At 55.1% G+C, this 24445-nt stretch overlaps 2 protein-coding genes across 8 annotated transcripts; one reads left to right on the top strand and one right to left on the bottom strand.

Annotated features, from left to right (window-relative positions):
- Window positions 1-81: 81 nt before the first annotated feature.
- LENG1 (leukocyte receptor cluster member 1) lies at window positions 82-5353 on the top strand. The gene is made up of 4 exons (XM_004456658.5): window positions 82-407; window positions 1606-1785; window positions 2998-3260; window positions 4019-5353. Exons 1-4 carry the CDS (start codon window positions 276-278, stop codon window positions 4233-4235), a joined length of 792 nt encoding a protein of 263 aa, XP_004456715.1. The 5' UTR covers window positions 82-275; the 3' UTR covers window positions 4236-5353.
- CNOT3 (CCR4-NOT transcription complex subunit 3) lies at window positions 4307-20651 on the bottom strand. 7 transcript variants are annotated; one of them, XM_004456660.5, is made up of 18 exons: window positions 20374-20646; window positions 16095-16172; window positions 15914-15981; window positions 15581-15655; window positions 15352-15441; window positions 14986-15114; window positions 14783-14878; window positions 13449-13671; window positions 13226-13359; window positions 12659-12715; window positions 10794-11175; window positions 10561-10684; window positions 9549-9747; window positions 7614-7713; window positions 7320-7518; window positions 6805-6937; window positions 6078-6203; window positions 4307-4679 (listed from the first exon to the last, which is right to left on the bottom strand). In XM_004456660.5, exons 2-18 carry the CDS (start codon window positions 16117-16119, stop codon window positions 4581-4583), a joined length of 2259 nt encoding a protein of 752 aa, XP_004456717.2. In that variant the 5' UTR covers window positions 16120-16172; window positions 20374-20646; the 3' UTR covers window positions 4307-4580. The 7 variants fall into 7 exon arrangements, with proteins under 7 accessions (XP_004456717.2, XP_004456716.2, XP_058136769.1 ...); XM_004456659.5 differs by having other exon boundaries at window positions 16095-16169; XM_058280786.2 differs by having other exon boundaries at window positions 13449-13668; window positions 20374-20645.
- Between the last annotated feature and the right edge of the window lie 3794 nt (window positions 20652-24445).

Genomic DNA, 24445 nt, shown 5'->3' with positions numbered 1-24445 from the left:
AGCGCTTCCGCCAACGGACTTGACGGACATGCCTGCCAATCATCGTGCCACCCTGAGGCGCTAGGGGCGGGGCCACCCGTGATTGACTCAGATCCTTGATGAGAGGCGAACGTGGTGGTGGGCGCCTCAGCCAATCACTTTCTGCCTGGAGGGGGCGTGCCAACTAGCCCAGGACCAATCTGTGGCCGAGCCAGGAGCACCAGGGAGGGAGCATCCTCTCGCCAATTGGAAGTGCTAGAAGGCGGGCCTGGCAGTCTGTGGACGGTTACGGCGCCATGAATATCTTGCCCAAGAAGAGTTGGCATGTCCGCAACAAGGACAATGTCGCCCGCGTAAGGCGTGACGAGGCCCGGGCTCGGGAGGAGGAGAAAGAACGTGAGCGGAAAGTGCTGCTCGCTCAGCAAGAGGTAAGCTCCCTTGAGCCCCCGGGCGGGGCTCCTGGTGTCTAATCGCGCAGGCGCCCCTAGGCCGGAAACGGAGAGGACTGTGGGGCGCCGACGCCTCCGCGTAGGGACCGGAAGTGTCCGCGGCGCGCAGGTCCAACAAGCCTCGGCCTAATTAAGCGGCAGGCCCTCCCCCTTTTTGGGGTCGTTTCTCCGCAAACCTCCGCCAAGCGTGCTTGGTTCCCCCACTGGCGTATCTCAAGAGGAGGAGCTTAATACATTAGCCGTTGAATGAGTAAATGAGCCCTTGCGCGTGGTGCCAGGAAACTTAGATCACTTTATAGTTTGCCTGCACAACCTATTTATCGAGCTCTTACTGTGGGCTCGCGCCTTGCGGAGCGCTTGACTAGAGAAATCCCTCGTAACCACTGTTCTTGAGGAGGGGCCCTGTGCTGTATTGTGTAGAGAAGCGAGACAGCTTGAGAGAGGAAGGCACGGCTGTGATGGAGTGGGACGAGCCAGGTTCCACTGCCTCTGGCCAGCCCTTTCCCTGCATCGCCCCCCAACCCCACACGCACGCCAGAGGTCTTTTTTAGCGCTTTAGTCTCTTGTTTATACCTTTGATTTCTTTAGCTGATGTGATCCTCAGTACTGGCTGGGAGGTGGTATTCAGGGCTCGTTTATTGTTGCATGTCTGTAGGAATTGGAAGGTTCGGCTGGGGTTAGTGACTTGGAGCCTTGCCTGGAATTCAGATTGTCAGTCCTGATACATCGTTTGGCTGCCTCGAGAGCTGTTTTCATTGTTGAGATTGGGAAGCCCTTCCACCTCCTATTTGAAAGGGGGCTTAGGAAGCCCAGGCTTTGCCACACCCTTCCCACCCCGACCCCTTCAGGCTGCAAGTCGTGCCTCTTCTGGGCTTCCAGTGCCCTGCGCTCTTTTTTCGTCTCTAGCACAGTGGACTTTTTTTTTTGAGGTGCTGGGGATTGAACCTGGGACCTTGTATGTCAGCCCCCCTGAATTGACTTTTTCATTTGTTTTGCTTGTTGTTTTTAGGAGACACAAGAGAACCAACCAGGGACCTCCCATGTGGGAAGCAGGTGCTCAACCGTTTGAGCCACATCCCTCTCCTGTACTTAATTTTCTGTAGCCCACACCAGACTCCAACTACTTCAGTCACCTCTAGGTTCTGAAGAGCCTGCATATACCCTTCTTTTTCCTCAGGCCCGCACAGAATTCCTACGTAAGAAAGCCAGGTATCAGAATGCACTACCTGAGCTTGAAGCAGCAGAGACAGGAGTCCCAAATTCTGGCCCCGTGGACCTGTTTCGGGAGCTGCTGGAAGAAGGGAAAGGGGTGACCAGAGGCAATAAAGAATATGAGGAAGAAAAGCGACAGGAAAAAGTAAGCTGGCCTCAAACATTTCATCAGATGGAGAGTGGCGGGTGGGCTTTGGCCCCTTGGGTGCATGGTGGGGATACAATAAGCTCATCTACAGAGATCTTAGAACAGCACCTAAACACAGCACTCAAAAAAGTACTGGTTGTGGCCATCTGGGTCCCCACAGGATTTGGAAATATGTAGTGGAGCTACCCCAACTATGGGGCTGCTAGGTACAGTGCCCTCAGGTCCACATCTTGCCCTAAGGTATGTGGGAAGTATTAAGGGTTAATAGTGCTAACTCATTTTCAAAAACCTGGTTCATCCTCTAACCTTCTTACCTTCCCCATAAGTCACAAATTCCCACAGTGGGACATTTTGGAGGGTCTCCTTTGCCTCATTATCAACTTTCCTTTCTCTGATAATGCCCTCAGGGCCTGGGCTTTCATGAGGCACCACTCTCTGAGAGTCTGGAAATATGTGGGGGTCTTTTTCACTTCCCAATAGTGAAGGGAACCTGCTAGCATTTAGTGCACGGAGCTGGAGACACTGCATGGAGTGTGCTCTGGTGCCCAGGGCAGCCTGCACAATACGGAGCTGTTGCCAGCCCTGCTCCCCCCACCCAACTGCTTGGCACACCCATCAGTAAGTCCTGCTGGCTCTGCCTCCAAGATACTGACTGGGGCACCTGGCATCCAGCTACCCGCCCCTCTACCTACACCCCTTTTCCTTGTCCCTCATTTGACAAGTACACAGGCCTGGCAGGGCTGTTTCCCCTACAGCATGTTTTGCACACAGCCAGGGGCCAGAGACCTTTTTAAAATTTAAATCAGATCTTGTCACTCACCTGCTGTCACTTCCTGCCAAACTTGCTGCTCCCTCTGCCTCAGTCACTCCTCTCCTAGCTCACAAGTATCCTTCAGCTTTTTTCAGGTATTCCCCAAAGATGCCTTGCCTTTCAACCCTGGCATAGTTCCACCCTGTCTTCCTCTCAGTCCCCTCCCCATGCTTTTTTTTACTGTGCTGCACCTGCCGTCATCCCAGCAGGGCAGGAGCTTGGCCCAATACACTGGCCATCCCATCCCCACCACCTGATAGCTGGCTCATGCTAGGCCCTCAGTACATTTTGCTTGAATGAAGATTCTGCCTCACATGTCATATCCAGGGCTCCTTGACATCCCCAGACACCCTGAAAAGGCTGTACCCCAATTCTTTCCTGTTTTCTGGCTCCTCCAGGAAAGACAGGAGAAGGCTCTGGGCATCTTGACATACCTGGGCCAGAGTGCAGCTGAAGCCCAGACTCAGCCCCCTTGGTACCAGCTCCCCCCTGGACGAGGAAGCCCTCCACTTGGCCCAGGGCCAGAAGAGAAGATCAAGAGCCGCTTGGACCCTCTGCGAGAGATGGAGAAGTATTTGGGAAAGAAAAGAAGGCACAGCGATAACGATGGAGGTCACAACAGGAAGGAAAAAGAAGGACATGAAAAACAGCGACCAAAGGAGTAAGAGTACCCAGGCCCAGAAGAGAACCAGAGCCCCAAGTCCTGGCCCACATGTGGGCACCACAGGGAGAGCCTCTCTCTGGACACAGGAGTCAGGGGCTGGCTGGGTACAACAGTGGTTCTCAAAGTGTGGTCCAGGGACCCTTTCCAAGGGTCTGTGAGGTCAAACCTATTTCACAACACTATTTTCCCTTCTTCACTCTCAATATCAATTGTACCACAGAGGTTTCCAGAGGCTACATGACATGAGATGTCATTGCTCCCAAGACTAACGGGACGTCTGCCTGTTTTTAAAATGTTTTCATTTCTAATCTAAATATTAATAGAGCGGCCCACATAAACGTTATTTTTAGTTTGTAAAGGGGTCCTGAGACCGACGTTTGAGAACCACTGGGTTGGAGTAAGCACACATTTGTGTTCAGGATGCCAGACCACATGTAGAGGGGGTGTACCAACCACAATCTCCTTCCCACAGAAGGGAAACTGAGGCTGAGAGGGCTGGGGCATTGCCCGGTGCCATACTGTAGAGGTAACAGTGTGCCCGCTTGCACTGGAGGGACACCTGGTGTGAAAGGTTGGCGCAGACAGGGCCCAGGGGCTTGCACGTGGTTTCAGGCCAGTTTCCTGAGCCTAGACTTCAGCTGCTTTCGTCTGAGAGGAGACTGGGAGCATGGCAGGTGCAAGCAAGGGGGTGAGAGAAGGCAGAGAGGAGCCCTCCTGGAGAGTGTCCACTTCTGACCCTTCTCCTCTACCCCTAGGCCCCTGTCCCTGGACCAGCTTCGAGCTGAACGTCTTCGACGGGAAGCAGCGGAGAGGGCTCGGGCAGAGGCCCTGCTGGCCCGGGTCCAAGGAGGGCCACCCCAAGAGGATCAACCAGAGGAAGAGACAGACGAGCGGCGGCGGCGGTACAACTCGCAGTTCCACCCCCAGCTGGCCCGGCGCCCCCGCCAGCAAGACCCCCACCTTGCTCGCTGACTCCAGCTGAGGACAAGACCCTGACATCTCTGCTCCTGAGGGGGCACAGGAGAGGCTGCTGCTGCCAGCCGTCATACAAAACTATTTATTCATAAATATTTTCCAAAATGAAAATAGGTTTACCAAAAAATGTCCCTCACTGGGGAGGGGAGGAGGGGGCAGCCCTCGCCCCCGGGCCCCCAGGGTGGGGCTGAGAGGAAGAAAACCTCCCGGCCCCCTCCCTGCTTCCTGGGGGAGGGGGCTGCCCCATGGCCTGGGGCCTCCCCCCAATCTTCCAGGGCAGGGCCCTCACCTGGGCAGGGGGATCAGCATGCGGGGGGAGGGGTGGGCAGAGGGGGGCCGGTGTCACTGGAGGTCCCGGTCCTCCAGGTAGCGGTACTCAAAGGTGAAGCCTTCCTTCTTCCGCTGGCCCCACTTCTCGTAGTCAAAGTAGATGTAGGTGCCCTGGCCGGGGGAGAAGGCGGTCAGTGAGTGGAGGAGGAGGCACCTAGGTGTCTGGGCCGCACCGACAGACAAGGGACAGGCAGTCCTTAGGGCCGTGGGTGTGCCAGGCACCGGGTCAGCTGCCCCAGGCACTGCCTCCTTCCACCCTCAACGCTCTTCTCAGGAAGGAAGAACGACCGCATCCATCCAGAGGTTCAGGCTGAGGTCACATGGCTCGCGTGTGGCCAAAAGGCAGCCACAGCGCTCCTCAGTGGCTGCAGCTTCCACCGCGTACCACGTGCCAACCTAGCATTTAACCTTCCCCGAACCTTGAAGTAATGGGGGATCATTGTCCCAGCCCTGGAGAAGGGAAGAGGCCCTGCTCAGAACCTATCCAAGCACGCTTTGGGAACAACATTTTATTGATGGTGGTGGTGGTAGGGGGTTTTTGGAATGAATCAGATACCCTGAAATATAACAACTTGTACCAAACTAGACGGGACAGCACTTCTGTAGTTTATGTCAGAGAGGACACAAGGGGAAAGGGGCTGGGTCCCAAATGTCTGAAATGCTTGTGCAAAGGCAGCTGGGAGTACTGAGGGAAGGGACCACACCTGTCTTACTGCACACTCTTCTCTGTGACGGGGCTTGGCAGCAGGGAAATACTTGGTGGAAATAAAACATTGTGGAACACACCAACTAAATGTAATTTGGAGAATATAATGCGTCCATGACACGTACTGTGCAGCAGGCACCGCGAAGTCCTTCACGTGTTAGACATTTAATCCAGAAAACAATGACATGAGATGGGGTACCTGTTACCCCGTTTTTACAGATGAAGAAATTGAGACAGACATTCAAAGAGGTTCAAGGAACTTGCCCAAAGCCACCCAGCTGGAGCTGGATTCAGACCCAAGTAGTCTGGCTCCAGAATATTTTGAGAGAAGCGTGAGGTGAAGCAAGTAACGATCAGTGCGCAAGATGGCCACTTAAGCAGGTAGCTCCCCAGTCACTATCTGCAGAGCCCCTGCCCAGCAGAGCCCGCCGTCTCGTGGGGAGACGTGCCAAGGAGAAAATCCCACACACCCACCTGGCAAGTGTGACAGGAAGAACACAGTAGGGGCACCAGGCTGGGTGGCTCTGGGGGGGATTCTCTGAGGCAGTGACATTTAGGCTAAGACCTAAAGGATGGCTAGCAGGTAGTCAAGTGAGTTTTCCAGGCAGGCAAAAGGCCTGAGAGAGGAAGAGCTTAGAGCATTTGAGGCATTAGGAGTCCACAGAAGAGTGGGGAAGGGAGATGGGTGGAGCAGGGACTGCACAGACTGCACAGAGCAAAGCCCTGTGCAGCATGAAACCTGGACTCAACCAACTACCCCAGTGGGACTGCAGCTGGCAGGGGCACAGGGAGGGCCCTCTCACCTGTTCAAACTCGTCCGTGATGGTCTTGGGTTCCTCGTGCCGCTGGAACCACATCATGTACTTGGTGTGGAATCGCCACGACTGCTTCTTCAGGGCCTTGGCTGCCAGGTACTGTGCCTTAGTGCCCTGGGGGGAAAGAGGGGGTCAGGGCCCCAGCCCTGGCGGGAGGGCCCAGGGGTGAAGTATCAGGGCTGAAGCGGGCGCCTCAGACAGGTTGGGCTGGGTGGTCCAAATGAAGATGAGGCTGGGGGCACAGAACATACCCACGCTGACCAGAAGGAAAATGAAGACAAGAGGAGGAAATTGCTTTCAGAGAAGCTCTGAGAAGAGAAACTGATGTGTGATGAGTGCTGAAGAAGTAATTTAAATTCAGGAAACCCCCAAGTCAGGTTGCGGGTGGTCACTCAACTCCGTGGTATCACGAAGGGCTTGGGCAGTGCCCTAGCTGGCTCCGGGGATGCCGGAGAACGTGCCAGTGAGCAAAATGGAGGGACAGCCAGCCTGGAAGAGGAGCCTGCCCTGAGGTGGGCCCATCTGAACAGTTCTAGCACCTCTGTACTAGGTGGGGACAGGGACAAATTTGGTTTTGAGGGGCCCAGGATGGGACAGGGAGAGGGGTGCAGTCCCGGTGGCACAGTGGGGCACCCACCTCACCCCTCCAGCCTGAGGGGGGAACGGCGGCGGTGAAGCCGGGGGGCCTGAGGCTGTCCCGGGGGCCCTGCTGTACCTCCAGATAGTAGAAGATGAAGAAAAGGGTCTCAGTCGACAGGCGCTGGTAGAACTCCACAGTGTCCGAGTGTGGGGGTGGCATCTGGTGGTGGTAGGGGGGCGTCGGGCAGGGGTTCCGGGGGAGGTACTGCCTGTGGTGCAACAGGACGGTGTTGGTGCCAGCTGCCAACACAACTCTGAGAAAGAGGGTAGTCAAAACCCACCCACTCGTTTGGCTCCAGCCTCCCTGATGCATGGTGGTCAGGTACAAGAGTCAGCATGAGCAGCCTCCAGGACCTTTGCTCTGTGCACCGCACCTCTCTCATCCATCAAAAGGTGTTTCTTCACCCCCATTCACCCCGACACTTAATCCCTCAGTCCTTACCTCTTTTAGAGAATCCCAAATCCAATCAACGCTCAAACTCCATGGGGCTCAGCCCCTGGTCTTTCTGTCTAGGGGACCATAACCCCAGCTGCCCCACCTCCCTCAGGCTCAGGGGCCCCCACGCCCAGAACCTCCCTCTGGCCCCTCACCGGATACGCTCGGAGTCAGAGGGGTGGGGCATGTGGTGCCAGGCGGCCTCTTCCATGGCCTGCTGGTACAGCTGCTCCTTGGTGAGGGGCACAGGCCCCAGTGGACACACGCCCAGGGACAGCGGGATGTTCACCTCTGACAGCTGCAGGGGCGGCTGGGCCGAGGCAGGGGGCGCCGACGTACTGCTCAGGAGGATGTCTGGGAGAAGGGGCGCCCTCAGTGGTGAGGCTGGCACCAAGCAAGCCCCTTTGTCCCTCACTGCCCCCCTGCCCCCACCATCCTGAGTCCCTCACCTCTCTCGGTCAGATGCAGTGTTGGTGCAGGGCCCTCAATGCCAGAGCTGATGGCTGCCCGCTCTGCCATAGACTTCAGGGAGCTCAGAGGCTCAGGAGCCTGGAGTGGGGAGAGGTGCCAGCCTAAGCCTCTAGAGCGGGACAGGCACAAGCACAGCCTCCCTGCTACAGGCCCCAGGCCCTCCTGCCTGCCCTGCTGGGAGGGTATTTTTTGCCCACATCCCAGGCACTGTTCTCAGATGAACCATGACATGTAACAGCATTCACTAGGCACCACGGGAGCATCCATCACTAGAAGAATGCCTGGTAAGCACTGGCTTGGGGACAGTGTGCTGCTACTTTGAAAGCAGAAGTTCATGACACACCAGAGAGAAAAGAAATCAAAATGCAGAAGAGGCCGAGCCTACCACTGTTGTCCTACAACAGAGTAACGGCATACACTTCTCCAAGAACACTGATAGGTCTGGAAGAATCCACTCAAATGCCAACAGCACCATCCAACGTTTCTAAGGAGGCAGGGGGTGCCTGGGGCAAGCTCCTGTCCCTCTCTTGAATTTAGTGTCCTCACTGATAAAATACGCACCCAAAGCCCACACCTTCCTCCCCGCTAGGTGAGTGGGTTAGGGCAGACTGCCCTTCCTTGTACTCAAGCAGCCTCAGAGGAACTCCCATTCGGGGTGGTCCGCACCCACCTTGGCAGAGAGCACTCACCCTTACCTCCCCCTCTGCCCACTCCTCAGCCCTGTCACCAAGGCCCACCTATCCCATTTCCAAAGTCTGTCTCAGGCCCATCCCTTCCCTCTATCCCCTGACCGTGGCCATGTAGCCACCCAGACCTTCATCCCACCCAACTTCATCCCGTCCCCACTGGCCACAAAGGGACCATTTCCACAATAGCTCAATTTGTTCTTTCTCAACTCAAAACCTTTCCAAGGCCCACCATGACCCTCTTCTGTGGTAGGCGTAATTTTAATCATTCCTATTTTCCAGGTGAGAAGACGAAGGAACAGAAAGGTTACGGAATGTGCCCCAGTAGCAGGGCCAGGAAAGGGCAATGCCAGGATTTGGACTTGCACTTCCTCTGCCACCCCACGGACCTGACACTACTATTCCAGAGCTACTCTCGGCAGCTGCACTCCACCGGCATCAGCTCGCCCCGCAGCCAGCCTGTACTCCTCTTCTCTGCGGAACTCCTGCTCGCTTTCCAGCCACCAAATCAGACCTCTGTGCCCTCCCAGAATCCTGGGATAGGAGAACTAACTACTCCTTCCTCCGTTAGCCTTTCCTGCTACTATGGTCCCTCCTGCCCTGGAGCAGGTCTCAGGTTAAACACTGCCTCCTCTGAGAAGGCTTCCAGGGCCTGCCTTCCCCAGGTGAGGTTCGATGATCCTGCTGGTCCACAGCACCTTCTGTCCGCCCTACCCCACACAGCACGTGTACAGGCCTGTTCCCCGCACCCGCTGGCAAGCTTCTTCAAGGCAGGACCAGGCTGTATTCATGCATGCAAGTGGGGCAGAGCAGACCTCCACTGAAACGGCTTCTTAGGGGGAAAAAGAGGGTGGCAGACTACATGACGGGTCAGAAGAAGTAAAAAGCATCAGCATGTCTTGTGAGAAGAAATGGGGACAGAGACCCAGAGTTGGCAGAGGGCAAGGGAGAAGATAGAAACCTGGAGAAAGCAAGCAAATACAACCAGAAAGGGAAAGAAACGCATAGAGTGAGGGTGGAGTGGGGTAAGTGGGGTTAAGATACTGAACGAGAGCCCCCAAGATCAAGGTGAGGGTGCAGGTGGATTCAGAAAGACTCAGGGAGGAGCAGGTGCAAAAAAGGGGCCAGCCAGCCAGAGTGGGATCCCGAGAGAGCAAAGGGGGTGGAGGTGGTATTGCTAGTCAGACTGGAGGACGGGCTGCCCTGGGGAGCGTCTGGAGGGCTCACCTTGATCTCCGGGGCGGTGCTGAACTGCGGAGGTCCATTGAGCAGGGCCCCAGCTGCCTTGGCCTCGCTGAAGCTGGGCGTCGGGGAGCTGGGAGGATTCACAGCTAGTGGCACCAGGAGGCTGGGCCCCCCAGCGGTGTTCCCTGAGCCTGGGGCTACAACCCCAGCCCCTGATGGGGCTGCTGCACTGGGTTCCTTCCTGGCAAAGAGGAAAGACAAGGGCGGGGGGCTGAGAAGAGGGTTCCTGAGGGTGCCAACGAATAGGGAGGTTTGGGTGGACAGAGGGAGGGCAAACAGGAGAGTCCAGCAAAAGGTGGGCTCAGAGCGGAAGACAGACGGGGCTGGCAGCAGGCCATGGAGGTGAGAAATGAGAGGGCAGCAGTTCTTTATCATATCCCAGAGGGCGGAAGCAGCAGCCAACCCCTGGAGTCATTTCTCCCCATAAAGGAGTGCTGCGGAGGTGGAGAACAAGGACTCTTATGATGCCCCGACGAAGACCCAGGGGCTGAGAGAGGACAAAGGGAGATGGTTCTGTGGAAAGCACACAAGGGAATGGAAGTTGGATGCTTCCCCACCAGAAGCGTGCAAGTTTCTCTTGGGGCCTTCCCCTGGGAAACAGAGAGACCAGGTGGAAGGGGGTGACGTTAGATCTGGAGAGTGGCTGGGAAGAGAAAAGGAAGACTCTGGGCTATTTCCCTTTGAAAAGCAGAACTCTGGCCACTCTGGAGCAGCCACAAGGGCAACTTGGGGCAACTCAACAGGAGCTGGGCAGGGAAGAGGAGAGGGAAAAAAGAGCTCCTTGGGCAAACGACACCAGAGGCGCACTGCAACGGGCACCCAAGCGGCTGGGCAGGTTCTGAGGCACCTGGCCAAGGCGGAAGGCGGCACTCGCTCTGCAGCCCAGGGGCAAGGCAGGACCAAGGTCTGAGGAGCTAACAGTGGGGGCAGGCAGGTGGACTGTGTGCAGGCATCTCTCTGCTCCAGGAGGCCACCTTCCCAAAGAGACACTCACGAGGCGCTGGGCGGTGGGTTGTGGGGGCCAGGTGGGGGGCCTAGGGCCTGGCTGCTGGCGGTGCTGCCCCCACTGCTGCTCAGAGCCACTTCTGCTGGGCTGTCAGCCACTACTGAGCTGTAACCTGGGGAAAGAGGAGGGAAGGAAAAGGGGCTATCAGCTGCTGCCTCAGCTGTCCCACCCCTACCGTCAGCCCCTCATCCCCCCACCCCACGCCTGGGCTCCCCACTCACTGGTGGCACCATTCTGTTTGCCAGCACCTCCGCTGCTATTACTGCTGCTGCTGCCACCGCCTCCTCCACTGCCGCCGCCTCCGCCACCGCTGGGTTGGACGCTGGGGGGCCGGGGCTGGGCTGTGCTAGGTCCACTGGGGGCTGGTGGGGCCACAGCCTGGGCATAAGGGGCAGGGGTGCCTGAGTTGTGGCTAGGAGCTGGACTGGCCTTGGGACCCAGAGCACTAGGGGGTGCTGCTGGGGCAGGTGCCCCGTTGTTGCCAGGGGTGGTACTCAGGGCAGAGGGGGCAGGTGGAGGGCCGGAAGGGTAGCTGGGTGGCACCGCTGGGGACTGAGGATGCTGGTTGCTGTGGACAGGCTTGGAGCCATTTTTGGCTGGAGACTGTGAATGGGAGAGAGAAGATCAGAACCCAGGTGGGCTGGCAGGCCCCCACCCTGAGCTCTCACCCCCACCCCACACCTCCATCCCTCCTCCAAGCGCAGGTTCCTTCCTCATAGACTGGCCGCCTCTCTGGCCTTGCTGCCCCCAGCTGCTCCCTCATCCTCTTGGCCTCGATCACCACTTTCATGCTTAAAACACTGAAGTTTATTTCTAGCTCCCACCCCCCTTCCTGATGTCCCAGTCCTTCCTGGCCATCTCCCCATCAACGTCCCAGAGAAATCCAACATCTGTAAGAGGAAACAACTGGGAAAGCTATCCGTCCAATCACAGGTGACAATCTGGAAACACTAAACGTCTACCAACAGGATGTTAACAGGCACAAGCCAAATGCCCAACAAAGACAACATCAGCACTAAATTAGCTGGAAAATGAGATGTTCAAGAACAACAAAGAATATATCTAAGGGACAGTAAGTCACATATAAGGTCACAAAAACAACCGGTGGGGACCCAAGTTACCAACACTTCTAAAAAGTGGTGGCAGAGATCAGTATTCTCCATTTCAGCACCATTTCAGCACACCTGGGTGCCATACCCTGCTGCTTCCGACTTCTCTCAATGAACCTGCTGGCTTCACAGATGACTCCCTCCCAGGGTCCCTGCTAGACAGCAGAGCCTGGGCAGACAGGAGTCCTGGGGTCATCCCCGCACCAGCCTCCCCACCCTCACTGCTCCGGGCCTCTTGCCTGGACCTCTACCTCCAGGGTCTCCCACCAGGCCCACATTAGCCCACAGGGGGACTTCCAGCCCGTTACACTCCTGCTTAGCGACATGGCTTTCTCAGCTCGCCGTTCTTGGATAGCAGCAATTCCCAATGTGTATGCCTGTTCTCGGAGGTATTAACAGAGGAACAGGGGGTTCGCTAGTAGAAATAAGAAATTCTAAGATATGCTGCATTTGTCTTTCTCTTTGCGGAAACTGCTATGGGCACTAACACAGCAAAAACCCTGAGAAGTCTCAAAGAAAAAGACCATTTTGGGTTTTTAACTATCATTTCTCAGACTCATCTGAGCCTTTCAGAGTTGGTCCATAAAGTCTGAGCTCTTCAGCCTAAGACTCGTCCATCACATTGCTCCACACTTTTCTGCCACAACCCTTGCCCTCCTATGTGCCGTTGCCTCTCCCTGCCAGGCAGCCTGGGGTGAATGCCACTTCTGAACACATTTCCTGAACACCCTACCCCCTGCTCCGCCCAGGACAGGCTGGTGCCCTGTACGACCCCCTCAGCCAGAGCACCTGCCACTTGGCTGCTTGCTTGCCCATCCCGACCTATCTTTAGTAATCCCACAAGGCTCCCCCTCCAGGCCAGACCCTAACTCCTAGCTCATCTCTCTGTGCTTGGCACTCAGGCCTCAGTGAGCCTTCAGGGAACAAATGAATTTACAAGGAAGTACAATGCCCACAGATCCCAGGCCCTGACCCACCTGGCTGACTTCACTGTCTGTTGATCGTCCCCTCTTCTTATCGTCTTCGGAGTTTTCCTGAGGTGGGCGATACAGAATCAGAACCCTGTATGATCTCTATATCATCTACATATACAAGTAGGACCCTGGACCTAGGGCTGGCTTGCAGTTCCAAAGCTGTTCTAACACCTAATCCGTGACCCTAGTCTCCTTGGGGAACCCTCCCACATTCCAGCTTCTAGTGTCCTGTCACTCACCCAGCCTCGTAAGGACCCAGGAACCTGCTCCCCTTAGGGGACCCAACCCTTGGATCTCCAGTCAGAGGCACCCCATGCTCTGACCCCTCCCAGCTTTCACACCAGAGCCCTAAACCCAAGTGGGATGCCAGGGTCCCGATATCAGCTCTCTATGTCCCTTAGGACCCCAGCCCCTTCATGCGCCTAGACAGGCTCCTGGCTTCTTCAGTTAACTACTTTGCCTTCCACCTGCCCCATTCCTCCGGCCCCCATAGAAACAAAAGTCCTAATACAAGTTACTGAGACTTCCAGCCCCATGGCCTCTAGAACTGCTGGAATCCAGGAGCCTCACCGTGGTACAGTTGGCCGGGCTAGGAGGGATGGGAGAACTGGAGGTGGTCGAGGTGGGCGTGCTACTGGACTGGTTGAAGATCTCATCCTCCATGTGGCTGTGGCTGGGGGGGGAGGTGGCGACCAGCGCCTGTGCTGTGGGGGAAGGCGAGAGGCGTGCTCAGCAGCTCAGACGCCCGTGGCCCTCGGAGCCCTGCTCCCGTGGGTGAGCCCCAGGGTCTCACGAATGTCCTCGAGGTCCAGGTCGTCATAGAGGAACTCGTTCTCCTCGAAGTCAGGGTCCTGGGACGAGTCGACGTAGTACTCGACATCGTCCTTGATCTTCCGAATGGCGTCCACGAGGATGGAGTCGTTGTCCAGCATGCGCAGGATGGTCTCCAGCATGCGCACGTGGTGGCGGTGCTTCTCGATGTGCCGCTTCAAGCCCTCGATCCGGTCCTGCTTCTGCTGGCGAACGCAGGCCAGGCTCAGGGGCTGCCCTAGCCCAACAGCCCCTACAGAATGTCCCTGGCCCTCTTCCAACCCTCTACCCTGCCCACCCTCTGACCCCTCAGGGACTCCTCAGTTCTCACCCCAGACCTCTGGCACAGGAATCTGAGTCTACCTCAGGACCCCAAAAACCTCTAAAAGACTCAGAGGTCCCTGTGCCACCCCAAAACCTGGCCCCTATCAGCACCTCACTTGATGCCCCAAAGCTTTCAACTGTCCTCGCTGCCTGTCTGCTGGGTCCAGGGCCAGCCACACTGATCACCTTCTGGGGTGTGGCTCCACACCCCGCCCCCAGCCCTGCCTGTGGGAGCTTGCTGTTTACAATCACTCATGGCCATCTTCACCATCACTGTGGCTGCCCCAGATTCAGAAGGTACCTGACCCCTCCCAGGGCCCATGCAATTCCCTTTAGGATTTGACAGCTGGGCCCCAATTCCAAATTACTTCTTTCTCCAGAAATCCATCATTTCCCCTTCAAGTCCATGGTCCCCAGACTCTGCACCTGCAACACCCCATTCTGGCCCAAGTTCTAGTTCTCCAAGGGCCAGCTCTGGGTTCCCTCTAATTCCAGTGCCAACAACAGAAATATAATTTGCATCCTTTAAAACTGACACCCTTCAATCCTCAAATTTTGCAAGCTGGGATCCTAGCTTTATCCCAGACTACTCTTCTCTTTGGGGCCCAATTAACTGGCTTCTTGCCTTATCTACAGCTCCCCTCCTCTGCTGAGAACCCGGGCCATCTAAGAGTTATATGAGACCACAGCCTCCCACCCCAGGTATCCTTAACACTTACTCTGGGGTCCAAGCTGAACTCACCATCTTTCTCCCTAAACTGCTCCTCTTCTTGAGGCCCCACTGCTTACCCAGATACCCAGCTGGACCCCTGGAATCCTGTCTTTCCCCTTCCCTGACCCCACCCAGTAAGCTGCTCAGCCCTGCCAATTCTGCCTCCTAGATCCCAAATCCCATCTTGGGAATCTGACCCCTCCTCTCAAAGGCCTGGGTAATTGACTTCTTCAGACTGCCAACCTGTCCCCCATCTTCTGGGCATTGGGTCCCCTACTCACATCCTTGTCGCCCTTCTTCTTGCGTGTCTGCACAGAAAGTGACTCTACTTCACTCTCAAACTGGTCCACCTGCATGTTTAGGGTGTCGATGGTATTCTAGGAAGACAAGGAAGAAAAAAAGACAGCAGTCAGCCCAGAGTGCCCTTGTGTGCCTGGGGGTCAGGGCCCCCAGAGTTTACCTCCTCTTCTCTGCCCCAGCTCACCGTGAGCCACTGGCCAACCTCTTCCTTCTCCTTCTGGGCAGGGTCCACCTTCTGGGCCAGGCCCAGGCCCTCCTTGCTATAAGCTTTGGTTTTGGTCTCTCGTTCCACAACTTTGAACCGTTCCATTTGCTGTGGAGAGAGCAGTTGGCAGGGGGCTCCCGAGGATGGGCGAAGAGCTGACCAAGGGCTGGCAGATGCTCACTCTTGAGCCTTGTGACCCCACACTGCAGACTCTGAACCACTCGTCTCTCCCCTTCACTCAGGTGCAGACCTCCCTCCTCTCAAGGACCTCTGGAATCTGGCTGTTCCACCTCTGCCCTTGGGGGACCCCAGAAACTGGCAAGCTCCCCATCCCTGGGCTCCTACCGTCTCAATGAGCTTGCGGTTGTCTATAAGCTGCCTCTTGTCCTTGATCTCGTTGGACGCTACCCATGTCTTGATCTGGTCCCTCAGCCGCTGCAGGTGGGAAAAGCAAGTCAGACCATCTCAGGGCCCAGGAACAGAGGCCCCAATCCCTCCTCTTCCAGGGGCCCAGGAGACCAGTCCCACAGTTCGTTCCACCCCAGGAAAGGAGCCCAGGCCCCTAGCCCCTCACTTGTAGCTTCTTGATCTCCTTCTTTAGGTCCGCCTCATACTTTTCTTTCTGGTTTGCATTGGCCGCATTGTGGAGCTGAGGATGCAGAATTTCAGGAGTGAGTGTGAGGGCAGTTGCCCTCATGCCCCCTCCAATAGCAGACCTTGTCTGCCTTCCCTGTAGGCCAGGGGCTCTGGGACCACCCTTCCTGATCTACCTCAGAGCAGCTTCTCTTAGGTCCTTGTACCCAGAAGCATGCAGCCCCCTCACCCCGGATGATTCCCAGAGACCCTGAACCTCTTTCTGCACTTTCCTCTCTGGAGACCCAGATTTTTTAAGTCCCAGCCTCTGTACCTTCTGCCAGATATCTTCAAACTGCTCCACACCCTCGGACACCTTCTTGAGGCAGCGATCAATCTCACCTGGTCAGGGAGAAGGAAGGCTGTTAGAATCCAGCAAGGCAGCAGACACCCAAAGAGAAGCTGGGAGGTGATGAGGGAGTGTGTGGACACGTATGTGATGGGCAGCCCAGTACCTTGGAGTTTGCGCTTGTCCGCCATCTTCCCTGCCCTACAGACGCACTCTCTTCATACTCTCTTGGAGTCGGACGCTGCTAAGAGAGAGCGGAACAAACATTTACTCCCTGGCCAGGCCAAACCCAGTGACAGGGACTTGGGGATAGGAGGTTAGGTATGAAGGTAAAGGGAGGAGGCAACTACTGTCTGGTGATAGAGATCAGGCCCAATTCTCCTTTTGTTCCCACAATTACCCAGCACAGGTCTAGCCCATAGGAGTTTGGTGAAGCAGGGAAAAATATATACCTTTTGTATGCCTGACTCAGGAAGTGGAAAATTCCTGGTGCGTGGAGCACCTTTCCCCATAGATGACATTCAAGAGGATTTTTTTAGAGGAAAAGAGTCATGCTGCACACAGCTAACTGCTAGGGATGAAGGCCTTAAATTTGGAGATCACACTTCCTACACAGAGGGGTCAGGCATGAAGGTGCCTAGAATCGTAGCAGTGGGAGAGATCACGCCCTCAAACGAATCATAAGACATAAAAGGATTTACACTTCAGAGAAGGGCCTGACAACACGTACATATGGATGCGCTGTGGAGGAGAAAGGCAGACAGGACGAAGAGAGAAGAGACAGGAGATGCCTAAAACTATGAAAAGCTGAACCCATCAACACAGAGAGAGCCGGTTCCCAAGTAGAAAAGGGTCTTCGACCTCAAAGATTATTCCAGGGCAGAACCTTTGGACCAAAAGGAGAGAACACTCCTAGTCCAAGGAAGCTGATACCAAGAAGGGGTAGAGAGAGATGTGGGGCAGAAGGCAGCATCCAAAGAAAGGCCAGAAAAGATATAACTCTTAAAAAGTTAAGAGAGCAAAAGGGCACTTTAGCCATGCGGAGGTAATTTACACAAAGGATTCCATATCAAGCGGACTGGAAATTCAGACTCAGGGTAACACAAACCACCTTGGCAAAGGCCCAATTCTGAAAGAAGGGACTCTCCACCCTACAGATGTTACAAACAACCCAGAGGGGGCTGACATCAAGAGGGCTGAGAGCTTCAGTCTAGGAAGCCCCAGGATGGAGGGTCATGCTCGGAGGCCTCCTTGGCAGCCAGCTGAGGCTACCCACCTGAGAGGGGCTTGCACTGAAAAGTGCAGGTCCCTTCAGTCCAGGAGGGATCCCACTCTACAGGCACAGGGCAGGGACACCCAGGGGAGCCATTAACTGCAAAAAGACACCCCTACACCAAAGGCTGAGAGCCTTAACCCAGAAGGACGTTATACCAAGAGGGCTCCTTGCCATGGAGAAGGTACCATCTCAAAAGGTCCAACCCAACAGAACTTTCTGAAAGGATGCAAATTTTCTAGATCTGTGCTGACCAACACAGCAGGCTGTTGCCACATGTGGCTCACTGAACACTTGAATTGTGATGAGTCCAACCTAGAAACTGAACTCTCATTTAGTTAAAATTTGTATCAGGAAAACAAGTTACACAGGACAGACCCAAGCTGAGGGGGACAAGCACATCAGACCCAGGGGGCTCAGACACCAACCCTGAGGTGTGTGGGACTCTTCACTGCACGGGAGTGTAGTGCCAACATTCCTGCCACAGGAGAGAGCCTCTTACTCCATGGGGCAAAGAAGAATAAATGAGAGCTCATACCCCTCCCTCTACCCCAGGAGCTCACCATGCCTCAGTGGACAGCCCTAAGCAAGGGACACCACACTTTAGGGAGGTGATGTCCTCTCCAAGTCCTCACATTGTAGGGATCAGGAAACCCAGTCCAGGGAGGAGTTAACATCCCCTTGCAGGAGCAAGAAAAGCCCTAGCCCAGGGAGGTGATGTTTTAGACATAAAAGCCCAACGTGGAAGTTGGCAAAAGCTTAGGCCCAGGGGGAAAATTCCAAAAGGGGTGTCACTGGTGTGTGTGGGGCGCTCCCCCCAACAGGCCCAAGATACAACAGTGGGCAGGGGTCTTAGCATGAGGGGAGGCAACACACTTCCCCCAAAAAAGCCATATAGCAGTGGACCAGATGGACAAGAGCCCCAGGCTTGAGGGGCTGGGAGCCACAACTCTGGGGAAGGATCTACTGAGATCCTCCAGGGGAAAACAGACACTGATGAATCCAGGAACACTAGTCCAAGAAAAAGGCACATGCCCATAAACGGAGCCTCTACTGGGGGTGTGAGGTGATCTTGGCTTTAAACCCACAAGAACCAACAGCCCCTACAATGAGAGGCCAAAGCTAACAAAGGGTCCCTCAAACTTCACCTCAGTCGAACTAACACTGTCACGCAGAGGCCGGACAAGCAGAAGGACCTAGCACCAAGCAGTCCCTGGTCCTGGGGGTGGCCTTGTGCCATGGGGTGAGGAGCCTTTGATCTAGGGGAGCTTGTATCTCCACAGCAAGGAGCTGCAAACCGAAGAGGGTAGAAGCTTTGGTCTGCTGAGAAGTGATGTCAGAAAAAGGTCCTTAACCCTGGATGCTGGTGAAGCTGTCAGGGGCTCTTATTCTCTGGAAGGCGGATGTGTTAGATCCAGGGCAGAGATCCATCTCTTCCCACCAAAAGGCCCAATGCCAAGGGTAGGGGAAGTGGGGTTATACCAAAGGAGTTCTTAGTCCCAGAGAAGGTGACACTTGGGGTCTCTACCAGGCATCTCAGGGTCCTTACACCCCTAGAGCAAGGAATTTTCACCTTAGGAGAGGGCAAACACCTCAGACCCACACAGTGGGCAAGAAGGGGTCCTTAGCCCCAAAGTGGGGTCACATGTAGACACATCAAATGCAGGAGGACCTGACACCAACACAGGAAAGGCAGGAACCTTATCCCTGAGGAAGGCAATACCAAGAAAGTTTCCTTATCCTGGGGCACAAAGCCCACACCCCTCGTACAGGAAGCTCAGGTCTAGGAAGACTTATACCCCTGCAGGGTACCAGCAAGGCAAGATTGAGTAGGTGTGAGCCTTGGTTCTGCTGAGCTTACAATCCACAGTGAGGGGCCTGACACAATATTGAGGGTTATGTGGGATCCCTGGCCCCTGGATAAATTACACCCCAAAGAAGAGACTCATGTGAATGGGAGTTAAAGTCTCAGAATCAGAGGAGGCAACAGCTTACACAGAGAAGGGGTGCAGGTGTCAAAAAAAAAAAAAAAAAAACCAACAGTAAAAGGGTAGGAGAATTAGTTCTGGGTGACAGGCCCTGAATTGAGAGGCAGGAACTACTTAAAGGGGAGCTTGCACTTCCTGCAGCAGGAGATCATTAACATGAAGAAAGGGGGAGCTTGGGAGGTCTCACCAAGACAGAACCATGTACCGGAGGCCCAGGGGTGCTCAACAGCCTCTGACACCAATACACAAGTAATGATGACATCGCGAGGAAGCCCCCACGCAGAGAGGCAGATAGGGTGCATCCAGGGGAGTTCACATCCACAAAGCCCAGGGCAGATACCAAGACCAAAGGGGTAGGAACTGAAGGCTGGAGAGTGCAGCACTGAGGACAGTCCTGAATCGCGGGACAAAGTCAGGCTCTCCCAAAAGAAAGGCGCCGTGCTGCGGGATGGAGAAGCTTTGGATCCACGGGACTTTAGGGAAGAGCTACAAACTAAGGAGAGAGGAACTCTGGTCCTGGTGGAGGTGATTCCAGATGGGACAGTGACTAAATGAAGCTGATATCTTCAATCCAGGGAGGCTCCTCCCCCAGATCTCCAAAGAGGGTCCCCCACAGATGCCAAGAAGAAGCCGGAAGCTTAGATCCAGGGGAGCTCATACTCCAAAGAGAAAAGATGACATCCAAGTTGGTAGGAGTGCGAAGTGGGGAGCCTTGTCCCCGGGAAGGGGGACCCCTCGCTCCAACAGGGGTCCTGGTCCACACTGCGGGGCCCGGCGCCGACCCCGGCGGAGAAACTGCAGCCAAGGGGGTCAGGACGCGAGCCCGGGGCGCCTCCAGCCCGGCGGCCAGGAGCCGGAACCAGTCGGGAGAGAGGCGGGCCGCTCGCACCCTCTCAGGGGCCCGACGCGGGCGCCACGCGGAGGCGGCGGGGACCCCCGGCTGCGGACAGCGGCCCCCGAGCGGCGGGAGGCGCGGGCGGGAGCCGGGGCCGCGCACTGCGAGACGGACGGCGCCCAGGCCCCGGCGGCCGCCTCCGGCCGGGAGCCCGCGCTGCGGGGGCGGGGAGGGGCTGTGTCGCGACAGCCGGCGGCATCGCCAGAGCGGGGGGCCGCGGGGCAGCGGCCGGCAGCGCCGGGGGAGAGGAGGGGAAGGGGTCGGGCCCAGTCGAGCCTGACGCTCTCACCACAGGAGCTGGCGCCGCCGCTGAGGAGCGTATCGCGACAGGCGGGGGAGGCGAGCGCCCGCCGCCTTTTTCTCGCGCCCCGGGCCCGGGCGCTATCGCGATAGCGGCCCGAAGCGGAAGTGGGGTGGGGGGAGTGGGCCCGGGGTTGTCTGACGACTGGGTCGGGGCTCAAGGGAGGCCGCGGCGTCTGCCGATGGCTCCGCGGAAGCTGACCGGGCCCGGTCCAAGATGGCGGCGACGGAGGAGGCCTCCCCTCCTCTCTTCTCGTCTCTGGCGCCGGCCCGCCTCCGAGCACTAAATATAGACCTATCATTGATCCTGCCGCACGTCGCTCTCGCCGCTGGGGCGCGCTCTATTGGCTCTTGTCCGGGATGCGGCCGGTCCCCTCTCATGGATTGGGTAGTCGCTCCGAGGCGCGGCGTTCGATTGGCCTCCCGCGCAGGCTGCTAGGATTGGCTCCGGTTTTCTCCTCCGCTTCGCCTCCTCCTCCCGCCTCAGGGCACAACACGCCAGCGCGAGGACCTGCGCGTCAATTAAGAGGTCTAAGTGGTGCTGATTGGATGCACCCGCCCCCTTCTGCTAAATCGATTGGCCGGGGGGGAGGAGCTAGGCTGCTCGGGGGCGGGGAGTCGCGCGTCAAGTTTAGAGCTGCTTTTAATTGGATACGCGAAAATTTTCTGCCTTTGACCATTGGTTGGTCCTGGAAGTGGGTGGGGAAGGCGGAGGAAGGCATGGAGAGTGGGCGTTAAAGGCCGCGTACCTAATGGGAGACAGGTGCCTTCAAAGCGGGGGCAAGCTGAAGTCATCTGCCAATCAAAACGACCGCTGGGCCAAGGGGGCGGGGCTACGGGAGAACCGATATCACTCATCCAAGTTCAACCAATAGCACTGCGAGAGGGCGGTACTTGCCCCTGAAGCGTGTGAAAGAGGTGCAGCGGCCAGCAGGTGTGCGTGGGGCCGCCTCCTCCCGCGTCTGCGGTGTCCCGGCCTCGAAGACCGGGCCCTGTCTTCCATCCAATCGTCTTTCTCCAAGTGCCGGTCCCGGGCACGTCTCTGAAACTCAGGATTTGCTGAGCGAGGGAAGGAAGAGCAGGAGACGGTGACCCCAGCTCACTAGCCCGGGGCAGACCAGAACCGGTTGGGAGGCTCGAGGCCTGGAGTGTCCTTTGGACATGGCTCTCCGCTGCACCTGCGTTTTCTCGGTGGTGAGGAGGCCGGTGGAAGTACTTGAAAGCGCTGCAGGAGGCACGGATCATTTACTGAATGAATGAATGAATGAATGAATGACGGACGTAGTTGAGGGCACATGGGGCTCAAGGTCACTGTCCAGAAGCCATGCCTGATCTGCACACCACCTGTCTAGTGGAGGAAAAGAAAACAGATCCAAGAGGGAAACTACCCTTTACTGACCCATAACTCAGAGCAGTTTCCCAAAGTGAGGTCCCTGCCACCCGCATCAGTGACGTATGCACGCAAAGATGCACGTTTAGGCCCAGGAGACCTAGCACGGAAGTGAAGCCTGGGAATCTATAGCTCGCAAGTCGTTGGCATATAACCCTGCGCCTCAAAACGTGGCCCCGAGGGAGCTGAGCCTCTCAGACGCTAATGTGCCTAGGAGTCAGCTGTGGATTCCCTAATTTAGAGATTCAGGTTTCATTTCTAACAAGTTCCCAGGTGATGCTGGGACCAGAGCTGTGGTTCTCAGATTCAGCTGTACATTAGAACCACATGGGGACTAGACCAATTACATCAGAATCTCTGGGGATGAAGCTAGACATCCGCAATTTTTTTCCTAATGTGAATTATGTAATTTAAATGTAAACCCATGAGATTATTTTTAAACATCAGTTCTGAAAGGGCCCTCCCTTGAGTTATTTATATAAATTATCTTTGAAAATTACTGAGTCAATGATTTTCACAAATTGCCCAACTCATTCCTAGTTTCTAGTATGTAAAATCCTGTTTGATTTGCGGTGTGACAATATCTTTAATAGTTTTCTTTGGACAAACTTCATTTTACTATTTTATGGGCAAACACTTCCCCTTCCCTGGTAACCTCTAACCTGCTTTCTACCTCTGCAAATTTGCTATTTCTAGTCATTTCTTAATTATTCTTGTTAATATAGCAGCTGGAGGATAATATTGGGAATGTATTACAATGATTGTGGAAGTAGATGGTTGTGGTTAATATAAATACAGGAATGTTCTACAAAACATCATGATACATGGGAAAAATATAAACGAATATAATTTATGGACTATAGTTAACCACATTATGTTTTTGTAGCAAAAGCAAAGTTGGTACTATATTAATTCTAACGATTAAAAAAAGAATTTGGGGTTTGTTTTTAAGATATGAATACGTTTAAGCATTTTTTTCTCTTCATTTTTTTCATCAATAAGGAGACCTTGACTATGGCATTTAACTAATCTTTGTTCATCTGTATCTTCCTGAACATTAGAGGAACAACTGAGTTAGCGGTCGGAATTAGATAACATAAAAGCGCCTGAAAAAGATCTTTTAGGAGTAAAGTTTCCGTAACTTGTTGAGTGGCCTTTTTCTGTTCTTTTCATTTTTGTGAATTTGAAATAAAGTTAATTTTTAAAAAAGACAATCTAGTCATCTGATATGCCTTTTTAAAAGACATTGGTCATTTTTACCACTCCTGAGATTATTCCAAACTGCAGCTAATCAGAGCTGCACTGATTTGGAGATTTTCTAGAGCAGTGGTTGGTTCCAGAAGTATAGATCAGCAGCACGAGTATCTCCTGGGAACATGTTAGTCCTCTACCGCCTAGGCCTACTGAATCAGAAGCGCAGGGCCCATAGGTCCTGCTTTAGTAAGTCCGCCAGGTGGCTCTGAGCACACCACTGTGAGAGCCTCCATTCTGGAGTACTGAGCCTGAAGAGCCAGGTGACTGGGGACTCTTTCTTGAGATTCACACCCCTGCGCCACACTTGACAAATGCCAGAAACGCTCTGGCCAAGGGGACAGGGGTCTCTGAACAGTGTTGAGGACAAAGGGCCCTTCCCTGGCAGACCCATTAGCAGAGCTAAGCCAAGTCTGTCACTTTCAAATACAAATAAGATAAAAATGGGGAAGCAGAGTTAGGCGACCTGGGATAATTTTGCCATTAAAAAGAATCTCCTGGGAATAGATGTAATTCAAACAGTTGTGTGCCTGCCTCCCACACGGGAGCTCCCGGGTTCCGTTTCCAGTGCCACCTTAAAAAAACAAAAACAAACGAGAAAACCAACTCAGGGAAGCTGATGCGACTCAGGGGCTGAGTGCCAGCTTCCAACATACAAGGTCCTGGGTTCAATCCCCAGCCCCTGGTATCTCAAAAAAAGGAAAGAGAAAAAACCTCTTGGGGAGCAGGTGTAGCTCAGTGGTTCCCTGGTACCACCGAAAAATGAAAAATAAGAAAATGAAAATCTAATGGAAGGTGGTAATAACGATAGCACAACAAAGTAACAGCAACGAATGCTGCTATACACTGAAAAATAGTTAACTTGGCAAATTGTTGTTATTCCACACATGCAAAAAATAAATCTATATATTTATATGAAAAAACAAGAACCTCCCCAGGGCGTACTCTCTGACACGAGGGAGGCCTGGAGACAGAGCCTGGCAAGATGTCAGGGAAGGCCCAGAGAGGAAAACAGCTAAAGGCGAGCCAGAGCACTCGTGAGAAGGATGGAGACCCTCAGGCAGTGCCTTCCCACCCATGCAGGTGCCTGAGAAGTGCCCCACTCTCCAGTGCCCCGCAAAGTGTCCCTGGGGTGGCCCTTCCTCAGCCCTGGCAGGTAACCCGGCCTCACGCTGTGCCCTTGGGGCTGTGCCCGAGCGGTTCCTGCCTGGAAGGCCCTTCCAGCTGTCTGCAGGCCGCGTGCCCCCTCGGCCCTCACCAAGTGATGGAGGCCTCGGCTTAGCCCCCAGTGGGGGCACCTTCTGCTCATGTGGCATGAACCTTCACAGCGACTGGACCCGACCGAGTGGGGCAGGGAGCCTGCCTGCTTAGCCCGATTCCGGGGCGGGGACAGGCGATAAATACTTGCTAAGAGTAGCAG

This window comes from Dasypus novemcinctus, chromosome 18 (genome assembly GCF_030445035.2).
Source record: "Dasypus novemcinctus isolate mDasNov1 chromosome 18, mDasNov1.1.hap2, whole genome shotgun sequence".
Taxonomy (NCBI): Eukaryota; Metazoa; Chordata; class Mammalia; order Cingulata; family Dasypodidae; genus Dasypus; species Dasypus novemcinctus.
This window is presented reverse-complemented; position numbering and strand designations above follow the sequence as displayed.

Bases quoted from the DNA above. Each gene is read 5' to 3' on its own strand.
- CNOT3 (XM_004456660.5), bottom strand. From the start codon at position 16,119: ATGGCGGACAAGCGCAAACTCCAAG. The intron at 13,360-13,448 runs GTGAGACCCTGG...CTTCCCCCACAG, and splicing joins CCTGGACCTCGAGGACATTC to CACAGGCGCTGGTCGCCACC. The intron at 7,714-9,548 runs GTGAGCCCTCCA...TCCCCACTCCAG, and splicing joins GCACCGCCCCGGAGATCAAG to GCTCCTGAGCCTCTGAGCTC.
- LENG1 (XM_004456658.5), top strand. From the start codon at position 276: ATGAATATCTTGCCCAAGAAGAGTTGGCATGTCCGCAACAAGGACAAT. The intron at 408-1,605 runs GTAAGCTCCCTT...CTTTTTCCTCAG, and splicing joins TGCTGCTCGCTCAGCAAGAG to GCCCGCACAGAATTCCTACG. The intron at 3,261-4,018 runs GTAAGAGTACCC...CTCTACCCCTAG, and splicing joins GAAAAACAGCGACCAAAGGA to GCCCCTGTCCCTGGACCAGC.